This window comes from Oreochromis aureus, linkage group 7, assembly GCF_013358895.1.
Source record: "Oreochromis aureus strain Israel breed Guangdong linkage group 7, ZZ_aureus, whole genome shotgun sequence".
NCBI lineage: Eukaryota > Metazoa > Chordata > Actinopteri > Cichliformes > Cichlidae > Oreochromis > Oreochromis aureus.
In genome coordinates, this window is record NC_052948.1 from 51044332 (window position 1) to 51060829 (window position 16498).

Here is a 16498-nt window from a genome sequence, read left to right on the forward strand (position 1 = left end):
ACTGAGGAAGGCTTACATAAAATACACACAGCGGTTAATGCACATATTCCTCCGCTCATCCTGAAAAGCTGCAAGGCGAAGTAGAAAAATCTGCTGGAAGTGATAGATGTACACATTTTCGGTCCAAAAAAACCAAACAAACAAAAAAGCCTAGAAAGGAAGCTGGTCCTTCTTGGAGACATCAGCAGGGAATAATCCACGGATGACCGTAGCTGTGATCACCAGACGCAGCCTTAGATCTTCCCTTTTGTGAAGCATCTGTGGAGCTACAACTGTTTACATATTAATGATATGTAATTATGTTAAACATATTGTACTTTACCTGTTGTGTGGCTTAAACAGACATCCCTAAGGACACATTCTCTCTCACACACACAGCCCACAGCTCGGTAAACAAGGAAGCATGGCTGCCTCAATGAATGTGTCCAAATGCTTTGTGCCTGGCTCCATTAAAAAGGTGCTCTCATACTGTGTAAAAATAGATAGCATGTGGAAAATAATAATAACCTTGCACGTAAAGAGGGCGCCTCTTACACTTACACTATGGTATCATTTAACATTTATTTTTTTATTTTAAATAATACAATAAATATACTACAAACGAACATTGGCTTTGGTAGAGTTACAAGTTCATCAGTTTCTCTCCACTTCACAATTGTGGACATGACCTTTTTTTTCTTCTTCTTCTTCTTTTTTTTCATCTGTAGCAATGAAAAAAAAAAAAAAAAAGCTAACGTATCCTGATGAATAAAACATGGACCGGAGATCATGCCACGCTACAAAAAAATCATAACAAGAGAAAAAACTTTACAATTTCATGCATACAGATAGGTTTTAATGCTTCAAAAGACATACAAGAGTGGATGGCCACAGTAAACTTGGATTTATTGACATAAAAACCAATATATCTTCTATCCTCTGATCCTTACACAGGTTTGACAAAACTGTGAAAAACAAACAAACAGAAAATCTACAAAATGAAACAAAGACAAAAAAACAACAACCCAAAAACAGAAAAAAAAGAAAAAAAATGGCAGCACCACTGCTGGTTCTGGAAATTTACAAAATAATTGTTTGTCCTTTTTTTAAAAAAAAAAAAAAATCATTATAATTATTATTGAGAGCAGAGTGTTAAATTTGGATTTACTGCATCAAATGAAAAATAAAGCCAAAGATCTACAAGCATATTGAGTTATCTTAACAGAAAAGGTTCAAGTCACATATTTAAAGATTTTTTTTCTCTTTTTTTTAAAAAGGAAGCCAAAAAAAATGAAGAGCTGTAACAATTCTGTGGTAGATACTAGTGGTCATAAGCATAAAGAGTGCATAGTTTGAACAGAGAGCAATATTACAATAAGGCAAAAAAAAAAAAAAAAAAAAGAAAAGAATTATAGACCGATAGGCAAGTTTTGACGCTGCATGAACAAACCGTTCCATCTGGCTAATCAACAAGTTTCTCGAGTTGTTTTCCCATAACAAAAAAAGAAAAGAAAACCTTTGGTGGAAGGACCTTATAATTTGCACTGTATCCATTTGGCCCAATTGCAACATGTCCATCTTTTAACCTAGTTTCATGTGGCACATATGATAAAAAAAAAATAAAAAAATAATGCAGCGTCACAGAGCATTGATACGCAAAGCCAACAGCACCATCTTAGATTCCTCTCGTCATTTCCAACATTTGGTACAGACCCATTTCTTATCTGCGTGGTCCGCTGAAGCAGGAGATAACATACGGTACCATGCTGCACTGATCTCAGAGTGGCTATGTACGGGAAACAAACAAAAAAATAACGGCATGCATAAACCACCACTGGATGCTCAAGCGAGTCAAAGGGGCTGGCGGCGATGGAGTTACTCTCAGCACAAGTTTTCCATATTTCAAACACAAAACTAGAAAAAATACATAGCACCACAGAAGAGAGAGAAAATAGCACCTAGGTTTCGATTTCTTTGTGTTTTCGTTACAATGTGACATCATCACCATCATCATCTCCCACTGCATAGTCAGATTTCAGGAAACATGAAGAAGGCTTTTATTAAGTTAAGAATATTGCCACCAATGCGGGGTGTTCTGTTCAGAGGACACAAAAAGGAGGAATGTATTTTTTTTTGTTCTTTTTGTTTTCTGTCTGCAAATTAACTGTCACATAATAACAGAGCTTGTTTTCGTCCTTTATTTCCATTTTGTTCTTAAATTACAACAAAGGCGTGCTCCACAGTTGCAACAAGACAGGACTCACCACGGGGTTGGTTTTTTTTTTTCTGGATTTTGATTTTACAAGTCGAATTCTCTCACTTTTCTACAATTTTGGATGTCGTCCACGCTCTCCTACCTCACAAATATAGAAAGTCACATGCATGTTTTGAAGCCAGAAGCAATAAAAGCTACCCAGAAAAATATACAGAATGTACTTACAAACATAAAAAAATCATTTATATATATTTATATATATATATTTTTATATATATATATATATGGCCCATCCCAAGAGAATGGGGAGACAATTATGCACAAACAAAGCTCCCGTAGTGAAATGAGCAAACAAACTGAGAAAAAAGCAAAGCCAGGGAGATGAAGGAAAACATGAGATCAAAACTAAAGCAAAGAAAAAAAAGAGCCAAATCAAATGGAGTCCAAGGCACATAGCGCGACCGTCTGGAACGGCCGCGGCTCTCAAGGTCGCCTTCGTTGTTTGGAACAAAAGTGTGGTGACATGGGGCTAGGTTTTTGTGTGTGAGTGAACTGTATAGGAAGGAGGATCTGACATCCAGTTTCAAAACTTGCATGTGATGGAGAAGGCACACTGAGGTTTCAAGGTTATTTCCTCTGTTTCCTATAAAAAAAATTTCACCGTATTCTCAACTTGATTTCATTTTACTTTATACTTGCTGCTTTTTGGAAAAAAAAAGTAACGTTTTTCTTTTACAAATAGAATCGTCCTATTCTTTTTCATCAATTGTTTTTGAGAAAACAAAAATATGCTTTTTTTTTTCTTTCTCCATTTGCTCAGTTAAAAAGTCTTAGCCGATGAAACAGACGGGCCCCACTTCGAATCCGAACTTCTGCGTGGAGCCGCCAAAATCGTTGAACATGATGTCCACAAATGGCACCTGTTCCACCTTTGGTGTGTTGATCTCAAGTACTGTCTTTTCATAGCCCTTTTTCAGCTGTCAAAGAGAAAAGACACAGCGGGGTTGAAGAATCAGCGTGCGGAAAATTCTTTTAAAGCCAAAAAAAAGAAAGAAACACCACACACACACGCACACACACACTTTCGCTGGACTCCTGCTCACGCAACGACTACAAAGATACTCAAAACATAACTTTCCAACAGTTTCCATCAAAGGAACCCAGCTTACCTCCCAAAAAACACACACCCACAAATACGCACACACTTCCCTGACTTACCGCACAGCCATCAACTAAGGCGCGGATGTAGGGGTTGTTGTCATAAGACATCTCCTCATCGTTGGAGCCCAAGAAGCGGATGGCCTTGTCATAGTTGTCCTGCTCCTGGTCGTGCCATGCCACCGATTGGTAGCAGTTGTATGTCATGTTCTGCCTGGCTGCTGCGCTCAGCAGCCGCAAGAACGTCATCTGGACCACGCCGATGGGATTGCCCTCGGCATCCACATAGGAAAGCTGCAAAAAGAAGACATTTACATGTTTACACCATGCAGCTTCCTCTGTCACCTGGAAGCATTTTTTATGTGTTGACTATTGAAAATTGTGTTGATAAGAGGTGCCAACCAGACAGAAAACTTGATGTGCCATTAATATATAATATGACTCAGCATATAGACCTAGTAGAGCGATAAGGCTGGCATTCATCAAAATTATTAATAAAGACCTAAACCAAACAATGCTAATGTCAGTCCAATACTAAAGACTTTTCATTGTTTATTACAGTTAAAAGTTTTGTTTGTCTTTCTGTCTGTCTGTAAACGCGATAGCTTGAGAACTTTTGAATGAATTCTCATCAACCTTTGTGGCGGTGTAGAGTGGACCATTAAAATTTTAACTATGATTCTTTCAAGTTTGGTGTATATTATCAATATGCAAAAAGCACCAAGCTTTAAAATGTCACATCCCACCTCTGACCTTTCCTTCATGTTCAATAGATTGATCTGAAGGTTAATGTATAATAATTGGAATATATAGAGCAGTAAAACTATGTTTTTACTGCCATTGTTTGTATTGATAACATCTAGGCATATAGGGATTGAAAATGTCAGATTACTTTGGATATCTAACCTCTTCTTCAAGTTCAAATAAGGTCAAACTTTCATAAAATGTCTTTTATCTTTAAAACTATGCAAAAAAATTCTATTGCCTTTGTTTTTATTGCCAACATTTAGGAAACGATACCATTATATGGGAATTATAAATACTATATTATAGTTTGCATCTAAATATCATATTACATTTGACCTCTGACCTCACTTTTACATTTCACATCAGCCTTTTTTTGAAGCTGACTCCAAAATGTGTGATATCTTTAAAAAACTACTGTCAAGTTAGTCATAAGTATACTGCAGTACAACATTATATAATAAGCTCAAGTTATAAAAATATCTCCCCAAAATGCTGACTTTAACTAATTTAATTAAATGTAAATTTTCCTTGTAATTTTGTTACATAAGTACAATGCAAATTTAATGAAATCTGGTTAAATGAAATTCACTTGATTGGTACACATTCAGTTTGTACCGAGCACATTTTCCTTAATGATTAATTATTTGAATAATTAAAACTTGATATATTTCAGTACTCTTACAATCAACAGGCTACTTATGTGAGACCTGTGGCACATCTTTCTATGAATAACAGGCCTGACCTTAATTTAGGTGTTAATTTGGCTCCGCCAATGTAGGAACGTCGCACACACAAGTGCGAGAAGAACAATGGAGAACTAATCTGTCTCCCTTGTTCTGTGCCTTTTGAAGGCTTGTTTTTTAAATGCTTTTCAGCAGCACTTGACAAGCTGACTGGGCAATACTCCAGGTGTGACAGAACAACATCAATCATAACAGAAGCAGGAACATACACGGAGCATTTCCTCAAAATAGCAATGCCCTTTCCCATTTTGGAGACGATGAAATATCAAACCAAGACAGGGGGTAATTTAGTTTTTAGTGACCTATTCAGCTGAAGTCCCGTCTTTGGACAGGTGAAGTGCCTCGACATTACCAAGAGCAACCTTACTACCGAATACCATATGTTTAAATCTTTGCAAAAACAGTCTCAAATACAGAGCTGTCGTTTTTACTTTAAGTTCTTAGAGCATCTGTGTCGTGTAGTTTTATTGGAAAAGATCAAAAAGCACATATTCAGCTGCAGTTCAATACACATTTAGTACAATTTTGAGTGTTTATAACAGCATCGCTATCAGGCGTTAAACACACTGCGCTTATTAGTGCTTTAATTCATTGTTGGTTTGGGTCTTTAATGAAATCTGCTGACGACAATGAAAAATTTAATTACCAGCCTTATCCTTAAGTAACGTACAAATATGTGTAAATTTTTAGAAGAGGAGGATAAGTGCAGAATATTTCCAAGGCCTTATGCCCGGGAGCTGCACTGATGTTCAAGGCTTAATGCGGAACAAATCTACCTTCAAAGTATAAAAAATAAGCATAACTAAAGAGCTCATTTAAATCGTAATTGTGTGATTATGTAAAATATATAAGCGATACGAGCAAATTATGGTAAAATCATGAAAATGTATTCTCGTAATAGGAACTATGTGGCAGTAATGATATGTTAATTGCTTGCTAATTAGCCTATAATTAACCCAGCATCCCTGTTTTTCAGGCTCATGTTACAAGAAGGAAAAAAAAAGAGAAAAACTGAGCTATGTCGCATTAAGCTGATTATAGTAATCCTGACTGACTGACAAGACAGCAGATTTTGGAAGCAGTTGTATTTCATTTTAATGTCCGTAAATGACTATTTGCATACCAACCATCAGGAATCCATTAGATCCACATGGTCACTTTGTCTTTCAGACAAACAGGACTTACTGAAGATTCATGCACATGCGGATCCCTTCCATGCAGCCAGAGCAGCAAACTGTCTGTGTGTCTGTTCGTCTATTACCTCTTATTCTTGCACATAAGCGAAAGTCCATGCACACACACATGCATATAAAGAGCCCAGAGTGCCGACACTTTGACTTGACATAATCTCCAGCTAATAATAAGGATAATTGGTCTAATTTGATTTTTAATTATGAATATATTTTAAAAAATTAAGACTGTTTCTCTGTCATTTATGTCTGTGAGTGTCGGCACTGTGGCTCCAACTGTGGCTGAGCAGGTCCGTGCTTTTCTCATGTACCCCACCACTCGTCATCCCCTCCCTCCCTCCCACCCTGACCCGCACAGCGTGTGGATCCAGCCTGGCATCATCATACACACATTACCTCTTTATCATCACAGTCGCAAGTCAACAGTGACTGAGTACCCAGAGGGCCCCTGGGTAGTGACTGAGTGCCTGACCCATTTGACTCAGAGGTACTCTCCAGCGTTTAAGGGAGAAACTGGGAATGTGAGTGCAAGCTGAGAGAGAATGACACTTGTGTTTCACCATTTGTGGAGGACAGATGCCCTGCTGAGGCAAGAGCTTGTCGAGATCACAAAAAAAACAACAACAAAAGTGTAAGCGATGCATTCAGTCTGAGATGTTTTGTCCACACTAATAAATCAACTATCGGCGATGAACTAATACATATAGAGCCGTGGGATTGTCAAGGCACAGAGTCACTCTTTAGAGATGCTCTCTTAATGTAGCAGAGGTATGACAGGAATTCGTACACACATTGTTTTCCTTTTTCTTTTTTTTTAGACTCAATATGTTTCTTCACCAGATTTCATTTCTTGCTTTGAATGGTCCACAAACCTCTCCTCCATTTCCGTGTAAGAGCATCCGGCTATGTCGTTGGACTGAAGGTGAGTGCAGCTCATGCTGAATCATGCAACTCAATAATGAAACAACCAGCAAGCGATACATACTTCACAGAACCAGAACCATGCAGAGCCTCAGGCACGCGGAGTCCAGACCTGAGCCAGGACTCCGGGACCGCGGGCAGCAACACTTACCAGGGAACCTCTCTTGTAGTGACTATACCATGTGCCTGGCGAGTCTTTGGGCCATTTTGCCATTTTGCTCTGTAAAATATAAGAGGCATTCAGGGAAGGGAAAGGGACTTGAGAAAGTCGGGGGTCTGGCTTACCAGTTTACCACGTTTGAATTCACTGAACCAGGAACCGGGATTCTCCTTTAGCCAGGAAGTGAGCCTAGCCTGGGGGCATGGATCGACAAAGAGGAAGAGGATGGAGGAGGAGGGAAAACAGCAGTGTTAAAAGAAAAGGAAACAAGATCTGACAGAAATCCCACATCCCCTCTCAGCTTTGTTCTCTCGCCTTCTGTTTGTCCTCTGAGGAGTCTTCCAAAAACCTGAAACAGTTTCTCAGTGAGATCAACCGACTGGACCAGGGAAGAAGACTTTTGTAAACCATTATGCTATTTTGTACTGTACACACTGGAGCTGGCAGCTAATTGCTGCTGAAAAATTCATGAGTACACAGTGATTAATTAAGAAATGATCGCAGGCAAGGAGCTCTTATAGTGGGGGCCTCCATCCCTGCTGCTCGGTGTCAGCGCCATGCAGCCATGGTGCACTAACTTTGTTACACCATTAAAAGCTGCGAACTGGCCAACGGGGGCACAGCTCTAATGGTCTCAGCCATGACAATGATGAATTTCTCTATAATTAGTGAGCAGGGTCTGATACGGGGGTGTCATCAATGGCTTAATGCGTTAATGAATGATGGGCCGGAGATCGCTTATCGCTGGGAGATGGCACACATTAGACCCACGCTGCATCCAAGGTGACCTTCACTTTTTTTTGCCACGCTGCACAGAGTGGAGGAGAAAATTCAACCTTGAAGGCAGCACGATCTCTTTGAGGATCTTACAAAGCGTGTGCTCTCGTGACCACTGCGCCCATCTCAAAACACACGTGGGAGTGTTTGGGGTCTGAAAGCAAAAAGACAGACAACGCGGGCTTTTCTTTCTCACAGCCCTGACACGAATGAGAACAGCCCATCACCAGCGCGCTATAAAAAGTCTGCTTCATTATTCTGAGCTTAGGCAAACTCCCGCTCCTCTGAGGCTTGGTGAGTGGGATCATTAAAATGGCTGTAGCGCGCCGCTATTACACAACCCCCGACTCGTCAAAGACAGTGTTCCCAATGTTTCACCACTCCGCTGTGCTTCACTCCTTCACGCACTCATGCATAATGAAGCAAAAATCTTCTCACCTGCCAAAGGCTTTTATGGGTGATGAAGTCCTTAATGTCATTCTATCTAAAAATGGTTCTGAAACAACAGAGTGAATGTGAGCGCTTGTCTCGCTGCAGGACTAAAAGGAGACTTTTGCACGCTAGCAAAATAACTCGGTCCCTCTCGTGGGATCTGCAGGGGGAGTCCTGGTGAATCATCTCCCACATCTTCTTAGAAGCAACACACCGGCTAATCTCGCGGAGGCTAATTATACGGGTAAATAGATTTACTGTTGTATATAGTGTTGTTTTGACATGCTGAGGTTAGTCCCAAATGTGAAGGGTAAAAAATGAAAAAAGCATTTACTTATCGAGAGTGCTCGGCTCACATTACCCTTGCTGTCAATCTTATCACCAAACTACATGATGAAAATAGTAAAGATTTTGTTTTTTGTTGTTTTTTTAAGGCCCAACCTTTCTGTTTACTGTGTTGTCATGTTGTGCGAGTGCATTGCTTGTATACACACAGCCAGACTTACCCCTCCAGACTTCTTATCTGGGAAGATGCAGCTCTCGCCGCCTGCTGTGAAGTTGCAGTAAACCTTGAAGGAGTCCCGAGAGCAGCCCTGGTTTGGATCAATCCAGTACTCACCTGGACAGATAAAGGAACGGAGAAGACACGCAAACACACACACACAAAAACACACCCACGCACACACACACAGATGGGAGAGGGAGAGAGAGAGAGAGCACAGAATATATCATTTGATAGCTGTATTTCACCGAGGTCAAGGTAAGGCCAGACACTGGGTGCGTCGTGCCTCTGTGTTTACATCTTCAGTTCACGTTAAACACATTCTAAACTGTGGGTGTTTTTCTTTTAAATTAGCATTGCTAATAAATGCATAACTCATTATTTAATTTCATTATTTGATCCTATTTTTTTTTAAGGTTTTGGCTTCGTTTTAACAGCTGCCAAAGCAGACAGCGATCAGGAAACTGGAGCAATTAGAGGGAATTGAACCTTGGATGTTGTGGTTATGCGGTATGCACCTTACTCATTAGCACGCCAGACATCCCAGATGGTTTATCAAACATTCATTTTTGAAAAGTAAATCCTGCTGTTTGATAATATCATCACCTAGAGATGGATGATGCACCGAGAAGTGGAAAAGTACTTTGTTTACTAATTAATTAGTAATTAACTAGCCCGTATGTGAGCAACTGCAAGTGTCACGCTCCTGTGACGGATACACTGCAGATATAATACGCCTCTGTATTACAAAACAGAATTAAACAGTGATTTATATTTGGATGTATGTTTGTGACTAACAATTATTTTCATGATGAATAAATATTAGCGAAACACAGGAACGCGATGGCTTGTTTTGTCCAGTCAACACATTCAAATATGAATACAAAAAGGTTTTTAATCTGCAGGCAGATTAAGAAAAAATTACTTCATTTAATGCATTATTATATTATTAATTTGTTTTTGTTTTGTTTTTAGTTGTAAGCATTTTTCTGATTTATTCATCATGACCCATTATTAAAGGCTGGGTTTAAGTTATGCTGGGCACATGACTCATGTTACAATATAGAAATACGGGGGTGACGAGTATATCCACCCCTGGAGCCCAGACGTGGATGTTGGGGTGGTGGAGGGGTTGAAAGAGCATGCAGTGAAACAGGAACTATTGAGTCAGGCTATATTATTCTTTTTTTTTTGTTTCACCATTAACATTACATACCTGATTTGTGGCCGGTAACACTGACTTTTTACAAAAATTTCTAGCTAGCTGTGTTTGATTTTGTTAAAGTTTAAAAGGCGTAAAGAAAGACGATTAAACAAAGCACCAATTTGGGCTAAATGTGACACGAACCATCAGGGAAATCAGGGTGGCAGAGCTGCAGGTCCTTGCAGGTACGCGCAGGGTTGCCCTGGGTGCCCAGTGGGTGCTTCATCTGCTCGATCTCCAACTTCAGGGAGTTAAGTGAGCCAAAGATTTCCTCCATGCCATCATCATAGTCTTTATAGTTGGCATCCATAGCTGCATCATCCACCATCTGACTGGCATCGATGTTCCTACGTGATCGGCCCTTAATAGGAGCCTGGATGGGGAGTGGGTGGATGACATCACCAGGAGGTCCCTTTTATGGAGAGATGACACGAGAGGAGATAAATGTCGGTTACTGTCAACCAAAATTACAATGACTGATTTCGTCATTTTGAATTTTACTGCTCAAAAAGTAGAGCATCTACTTACAGGAGGGCCAGGAAGTCCAGGTGTACCAGTCTCTCCCTTTGGTCCAGTTTGACCCTGAGCAGGACAAAATGAAACCAGCAGTTAATCTTCGTAAATAAGTGTCATGATAAATGCTTGTGTTTTTTTTGCAGCTTTTGGTTAATCACTTACCGTTGAGCCTTTAGCTCCTTTAGGACCCGGGGGACCCTAAAAACACAGAGACAATCAAGTGATCAGTACTGGCTCAAACATTACATCATGAGTCTATAGTAAGACACACGTGCTAAGCTTACAGGTAATCCAGGGGGGCCAATGGGACCAAGTGGACCCGCAGGACCAGCAATACCCTGAAAGAAAAGAGAAATTGCAAATCCATAAATGTTGTGTGCCAAGAAAAAAAACCCTTCTTTATTCCTAAAGCAACAGTATTGACTAGTATGAAAGATATTAACACCAGTGGTAACAATTTGCTCTTGCTAAATAAGGAAGATCAAACAAAAGTCTGTCAATAGCTAGCTAACTAATGGCACAAACTCAGCTGCTGTTCAACAATGTAGGTCTTTAACTCCAGTGCAGTGTTGTTTACTCACATTGTCTCCTTTGGGACCAGCTGATCCGGAAGGACCAGGAAGGCCTCTGTCACCTTTCTCTCCCTGTTCACCTGGTGGTCCAATTAAACCAATAAGACCTGGATGTCCCTGAGCAAACAGAACAACACAAGCACATGTAATCAAAGCAACATTTAATGAGACACGTTCCAATCAGAGGAGTAAGAATTTGATGGTCGGTGGAAAACAAAAAAATAAAAGGAAAAAACAACTCAGCAATCACTAAACTGGTTCCTTAAGTATCTCACCTTTTCTCCTTTGACACCAGAGTCTCCTTTCAAACCAGGTAAGCCAGGTGGGCCCTGTGAGAAAATGTAAGTCGTTCAGATCCAGTCGCACATTATATGAGGCATGGCAATACAAGTTATTTCTACTCACCATAGGCCCGGGAGGTCCATCTGGGCCTGGAGCACCAGGTAGACCTTGTTCTCCCTGCAAAAACATTTGTAGTTTTTTTTAACCCCACTTCACAAGAAAACCAGTTGCTTTTAATATTCTGGATTTATTTAGCAAATTAGCGAATCTGTTTAAACAAAACCACACTACATAAAGGTATGACAGTGATGAATCGCTGCCAGGCTGAGAAGTAAGATACTTACAACAGCACCAGGGATTCCCCTGAGACCTTCGGGACCTGGCTTTCCGGGTGATCCTTGAGGACCAACGGGACCTGTTTTTCCAGGGGGACCTTCTAACCCAGGCTCTCCCTTTCACACGGGAAAATGATTCACACGAAAACATTTGATGTTAGCTCTTTTGTTGGGTTGTTTCATGTACACATAATGTGAAGAGAGAAAAAACATTTTTTTGCTTTGTTTTTGGATGAGTTACCTTGCCTCCCTTCTCTCCTTGTCTTCCCTCAGGTCCTGCAGGTCCAGGAGGCCCCTATTAAAAAAAATAATAATAATAAAGCAACTTTTTAACATTTTCACAAACCTGCCTATTCTTATTTGTAAGGATAGGAGTAAGAGAGCACAGAGCAGCACTTACTCTCTTTCCTGGTGGTCCAGCAGGACCAGATTCTCCAGTGGGTCCAGGTGAACCCTGGTTTAAAAGGAAAAGGAAATAATTCAACATTGAAACGACTATTTACATTTCTCAGTAATGACATGCAGCAGAGTGGGAAAAAAAATATAACACTCACAGGCTGACCAGCCTCTCCATCATCGCCCTTGTCACCCGGTAAACCGTCTAAGCCCTGCATTGGAATTGAAGAGGGTCTCAGTCATGATGTTTTGCAATAAAAAGTTTATAAAGACTTAAGTTTGGATGGTTTATTCACAGAACAGCTGCCATACGTACAGCTGGACCAGGCTCTCCAGGGGGGCCGGGGTCACCAGGGAAACCACTTGGACCCTTAAAATGAATAAAGTTACATTTTTTGTTTGTTATTTTTTGGACATTTACTTTTAAGTAACTATGATCGCCCTCTGTTTAATGACTTATGTTGCGAAGTGTATTTTAATAAAAAACCTGGAACAGAACTTACTGGGCTGCCTTTTGGACCATCATCTCCTGGGGGTCCCTTAGGGCCTGGAGGTCCAGCAGCACCAGCCGGACCAGCCTCTCCCTTCTCTCCTCGCTCTCCTCTTGGACCCTACAATAGCATGCAGCATGTCACCAACGCAATTGCTTGTATAATCTAGAATTCAGAGTTGCTAGTGTATAACATGAGGAAAATGGCCTGTGGAAGATAAACACAATCTCTTTTTTCGTCATTACATTATAGATAAACTCTTTGTTGTTTTTTTTAATAGAAATGAAATGAAATAGACTGAGATAACTCACTGGTGGGCCAACTTCTCCCTGAGGGCCTGGCTCTCCCGTTTCACCGGTATCTCCCTGAAAGAGGTGGGCAACAAGGGGTATTAGTAGGTGAGACAGAGACATACATTACAAGTAAAGTGATTTGTTGATCTGTTGTGGTTCTAAAAATCCCATCATTTACTGCAGCCCCTCACTGTCCCAATGTCCTTGTCACCAAAAATGGGAATAGAAAGAGATGACACAAGAGATTTCAATCCATCAAGTGCAGGCAGACTGGGTGGCAGGAGCAAGGAAGGCGCTGACCTCACTGTTCTCCCTGGACCCTCCCCATATATCTTGTCCTCTTCCTCTTGCCTTATTGGATAGTTGCCCTGTTGACTCACCTATATGCCAGGCACTATCGTTATTCACTGCCATATGAGCCTACTGTCCTCCCTACTGGGGTCTACCACACACGTGTTTAGTGGAAAAATATTAGCCCATGTCATGTTTGGGAAACAAGGATGTCAGTTGATGGCACAGCTCTGCAGAGCCAATGACAAGCTGCACAGTGACTCGCTATGATAAGCATATCCAGATTCCCTCTAGCATGAACAATGGCTCTGTGTTGTGAACATCAACTGATACTCTAAATTAGTGTCTGGCTGTTTTCCAAAACCTGCCTCCATGCTGTCAAGAAATTCCCTCTAAGCAGCTGGTATGGCTGTTTACAAGCCTCACTGATCCGCCTGTATTAGCAGCGTGCGCTGCTGTTTTATGCAATGCTGCGCCTCCGAAGCCCTGCACAGGCCTTGACTCCATTCTTATGATGACCTTCACTTGTCCGCATAAGGACTGCAGAGAATAGGAAAACCAGGAAAAGGCAGCTGCTCATCACAGATACAGTGAGGGATGCGTTTACCAAAAAAAGGCCAGGACTCTGTTGCTTGGCAGCTCCTTGGGGCTGGATAATAAAATGCCAGCTCAGCTGACGCCCGATTAGCCCAAAGACCGCTGTGTTTGTTTGCACAGAAGCAGGACAGGCTATCCTCGGGGAGATTAGAAAGGAGCAAGAGGTGATTCTATTGACCGAACCAGATAAAGCAAATTATACCATCACCCCGGACAGCAAGCGCTGAAAAAAAACAAAACAAAACTGCACAGCGCTGCATTCCAGCAGCTGCAAAAACCAAAGGAGGCTCGATGATGAAGCAGCGGCAACAAATGAAAGCTGTAGCAGCCTTTAATAATGCATTTATCTTCTTAGAATTGCAGTAAGATCTTTTTGACAATTTATTTATAATCTCTCCACCCCAGCAGTAGGCTACTATTGGGAATGACACCCTGTCCATTCGATTTGGCGTGCATCTGTCACTCTCGAGTAGGAAAAAAAATCCCAAATGGTATCATATAAATAGGCATGTGAAATATTAATAGCTGCAAAAGCCTTTAAAGAGGTATCAGTCTTTGTATAAAACACAACCCAAACAAACTGCTTAGCACAATGAATCTGACTTTTTTAAGTTGACTTCTCTAAGTTAAAACTGTTTCTCTATGACAGGTGAGTCTGAAAACAAACATACCCAGCACCACAAATATATCAGTAACGGAGGAAAAGTTCGATCGTCAGGAGTCTAAACAGCTGATATGAATGTGTCATATCAGAATTTTTACTCATTAAATATTGATAATGTTATCAGCCTCAAAAGTCCCACTATTGATGGGACTAATCAAAATACATTACACACATGAATGGTTGATTTTCTGGCTAAAATCATTCCGTCCAATAAAAAAAAGAGTCTTACCTTTTCTCCAACAGCACCAGGGTTTCCAATACCACCGGGAGGTCCCTGAGAACCGTCGGCTCCCGGGGGTCCTGAGGGACCTCTGGGACCAGGGGGACCTGGTGGACCCTGTAGGCAACAAGCAGAGCCACCTCAGTTTAAGAAATGGAATTCATCATCATGCTCCTTGTAGTGTAAATGTGCTCAATGATAACACAGTCAGAATGCGTACAAACTAAGCTCTTACCATTTGACCAACATCTCCAGTTTCACCTTTCTCGCCAGGTGGACCAGGTAAGCCCTGAAAGGTTTACAAATTATTTAATCAGATCGTTCTAATTAAAACCATGGTTGAAGTTTGCTTAATACTCTAATTCGCACCTGCAGACCGACTGGGCCTGGAGGTCCAGGGAATCCTCTGGATCCTTCATCTCCTTTCTGGCCAAACATACCCTGCTGACCTCTGGGACCAGGCTCACCATCTGCACCCTGCACAGCAGAAGAGATAATGAGATAATGAGAGTCAGTCTGCTAACACATAGATAAGGCAACTGAATAATGTGAACACATATCTCAAAACGGACACTTACAGCAGGACCCGGTGCTCCAACAGGTCCTTGAGGGCCAGTAGGACCGGGTGGACCCTGCAGACGGGGACATGAAAATGCGTAATAAGCGTATTTCTATCACTCAGTATTTAAAATTCATGTATCAGCCTCAGACTTCTAGGAAGCAAAACAATGAATAAATAATGTGTTTTCTACAGACAAACTTACATGTTCTCCTTTGTCACCCTTACTTCCTTTCTGGCCCGGCTCTCCAATCTCTCCCTGTGAAGAAAGCATCAAAGCGTGAAACAAAAAAACAGGCAGTGGTATACACATAAAAGGGAAATAAAACTTTGACAACGAATATTCTTAACAATCCCTAATTTGCCTGAACTGTCCTTCCTTTCAAAAGACATTGTTTTGTACCTTTAGATCTGCCTATAGATATCTCAATTACATCTCTCCTTCTCTAAAAAATATAATTCACTTCTGAAGGGGGCTTATCATGATGGCTGACTCAGTGACAGAGCAAGCAGCCAAAACAGAATATGTTATGACTCCCATCAGAACCTGTTTAAACCAGAATATACCAACTGAAGAACCTTGTACTTTCCCCCCCCAAATGCCTGTGTGGGTGTTAAAAATAATGCTAATAACCACCAAAAACTAAAGGCATTTACTTTGGTGTTTGAATCAGAAAATGCTCTTTCTGTGGTGGCTTTAGTCTCCTAAATAAAGGCCTTGGACTTTTCCGTTCCCTGTGAGCTGGGCTTATAATGAGAAAGTGTCTGAATGCATGTAAACATTATCTGGCAAGATCGTTTTTTATCTGCATGGCAAATACCCTCTGTATTCTCTTTGTCCGTTTACACCACGGGGAATGTTGTAAGGCCAGTTAAGAACTGAGGCATTCTTCAAAGGATGAGAGATTATCCTCTGAGTATTTCCGCAGCTGATCTTCCTGCAAATGTTTTAGAAGGGATGAGCAGTTGCTTGGATCTGAATACTAAAGGGTCACTTTCACCCATCCTGTCGCTGCCTCTCTCTCTGTGTCTGTTTGTAAAGACGGGTACAAAGCAGCAACAAGGCCAGTTCTCCTTTTAAGGATCTGTTAATCGATGCAAACCCTGTCAGACAAATTCCCCTCACAGCGTTTTAAGGTCACAGAGAAAGAGACAAGAGGGTCTGGCTGGGAGCCCAATTGCAAAGTTTAGTGTCTAGTTTAGGTCTGTGCGTACACAGAAAGACACAGATTGAGAAACACAACTGCTCAAAAA

The 16498-nt window shown here is 41.0% G+C and overlaps 1 protein-coding gene across 2 annotated transcripts in view; it reads right to left on the reverse strand.

Annotated features, from left to right (window-relative positions):
* Window positions 1–542: 542 nt before the first annotated feature.
* col5a1 (procollagen, type V, alpha 1) overlaps window positions 543–16498 on the reverse strand; it is a 73518-nt gene continuing 57562 nt past the window's right edge. Inside the window, exons 44-66 of one of the 2 annotated variants that reach the window (XM_031754693.2) lie at window positions 15450–15503; window positions 15264–15317; window positions 15055–15162; window positions 14921–14974; window positions 14695–14802; window positions 12932–12985; window positions 12633–12740; window positions 12446–12499; window positions 12288–12341; window positions 12134–12187; window positions 11975–12028; window positions 11743–11850; window positions 11522–11575; window positions 11392–11445; window positions 11126–11233; window positions 10829–10882; window positions 10707–10742; window positions 10557–10610; window positions 10173–10440; window positions 8829–8941; window positions 7105–7173; window positions 3413–3646; window positions 543–3171 (exon numbers count right to left, since the gene is read on the reverse strand). In XM_031754693.2, the coding sequence (XP_031610553.1) occupies window positions 3025–3171; window positions 3413–3646; window positions 7105–7173; window positions 8829–8941; window positions 10173–10440; window positions 10557–10610; window positions 10707–10742; window positions 10829–10882; window positions 11126–11233; window positions 11392–11445; window positions 11522–11575; window positions 11743–11850; window positions 11975–12028; window positions 12134–12187; window positions 12288–12341; window positions 12446–12499; window positions 12633–12740; window positions 12932–12985; window positions 14695–14802; window positions 14921–14974; window positions 15055–15162; window positions 15264–15317; window positions 15450–15503 (2055 nt within the window). In that variant the 3' untranslated portion in view covers window positions 543–3024. Of the gene's footprint in view, window positions 3172–3412; window positions 3647–7104; window positions 7174–7238; window positions 7308–8828; window positions 8942–10172; window positions 10441–10556; window positions 10611–10706; window positions 10743–10828; window positions 10883–11125; window positions 11234–11391; window positions 11446–11521; window positions 11576–11742; window positions 11851–11974; window positions 12029–12133; window positions 12188–12287; window positions 12342–12445; window positions 12500–12632; window positions 12741–12931; window positions 12986–14694; window positions 14803–14920; window positions 14975–15054; window positions 15163–15263; window positions 15318–15449; window positions 15504–16498 lie in introns of both variants that reach the window. The other variant, XM_039614417.1, reaches the window with a different exon arrangement.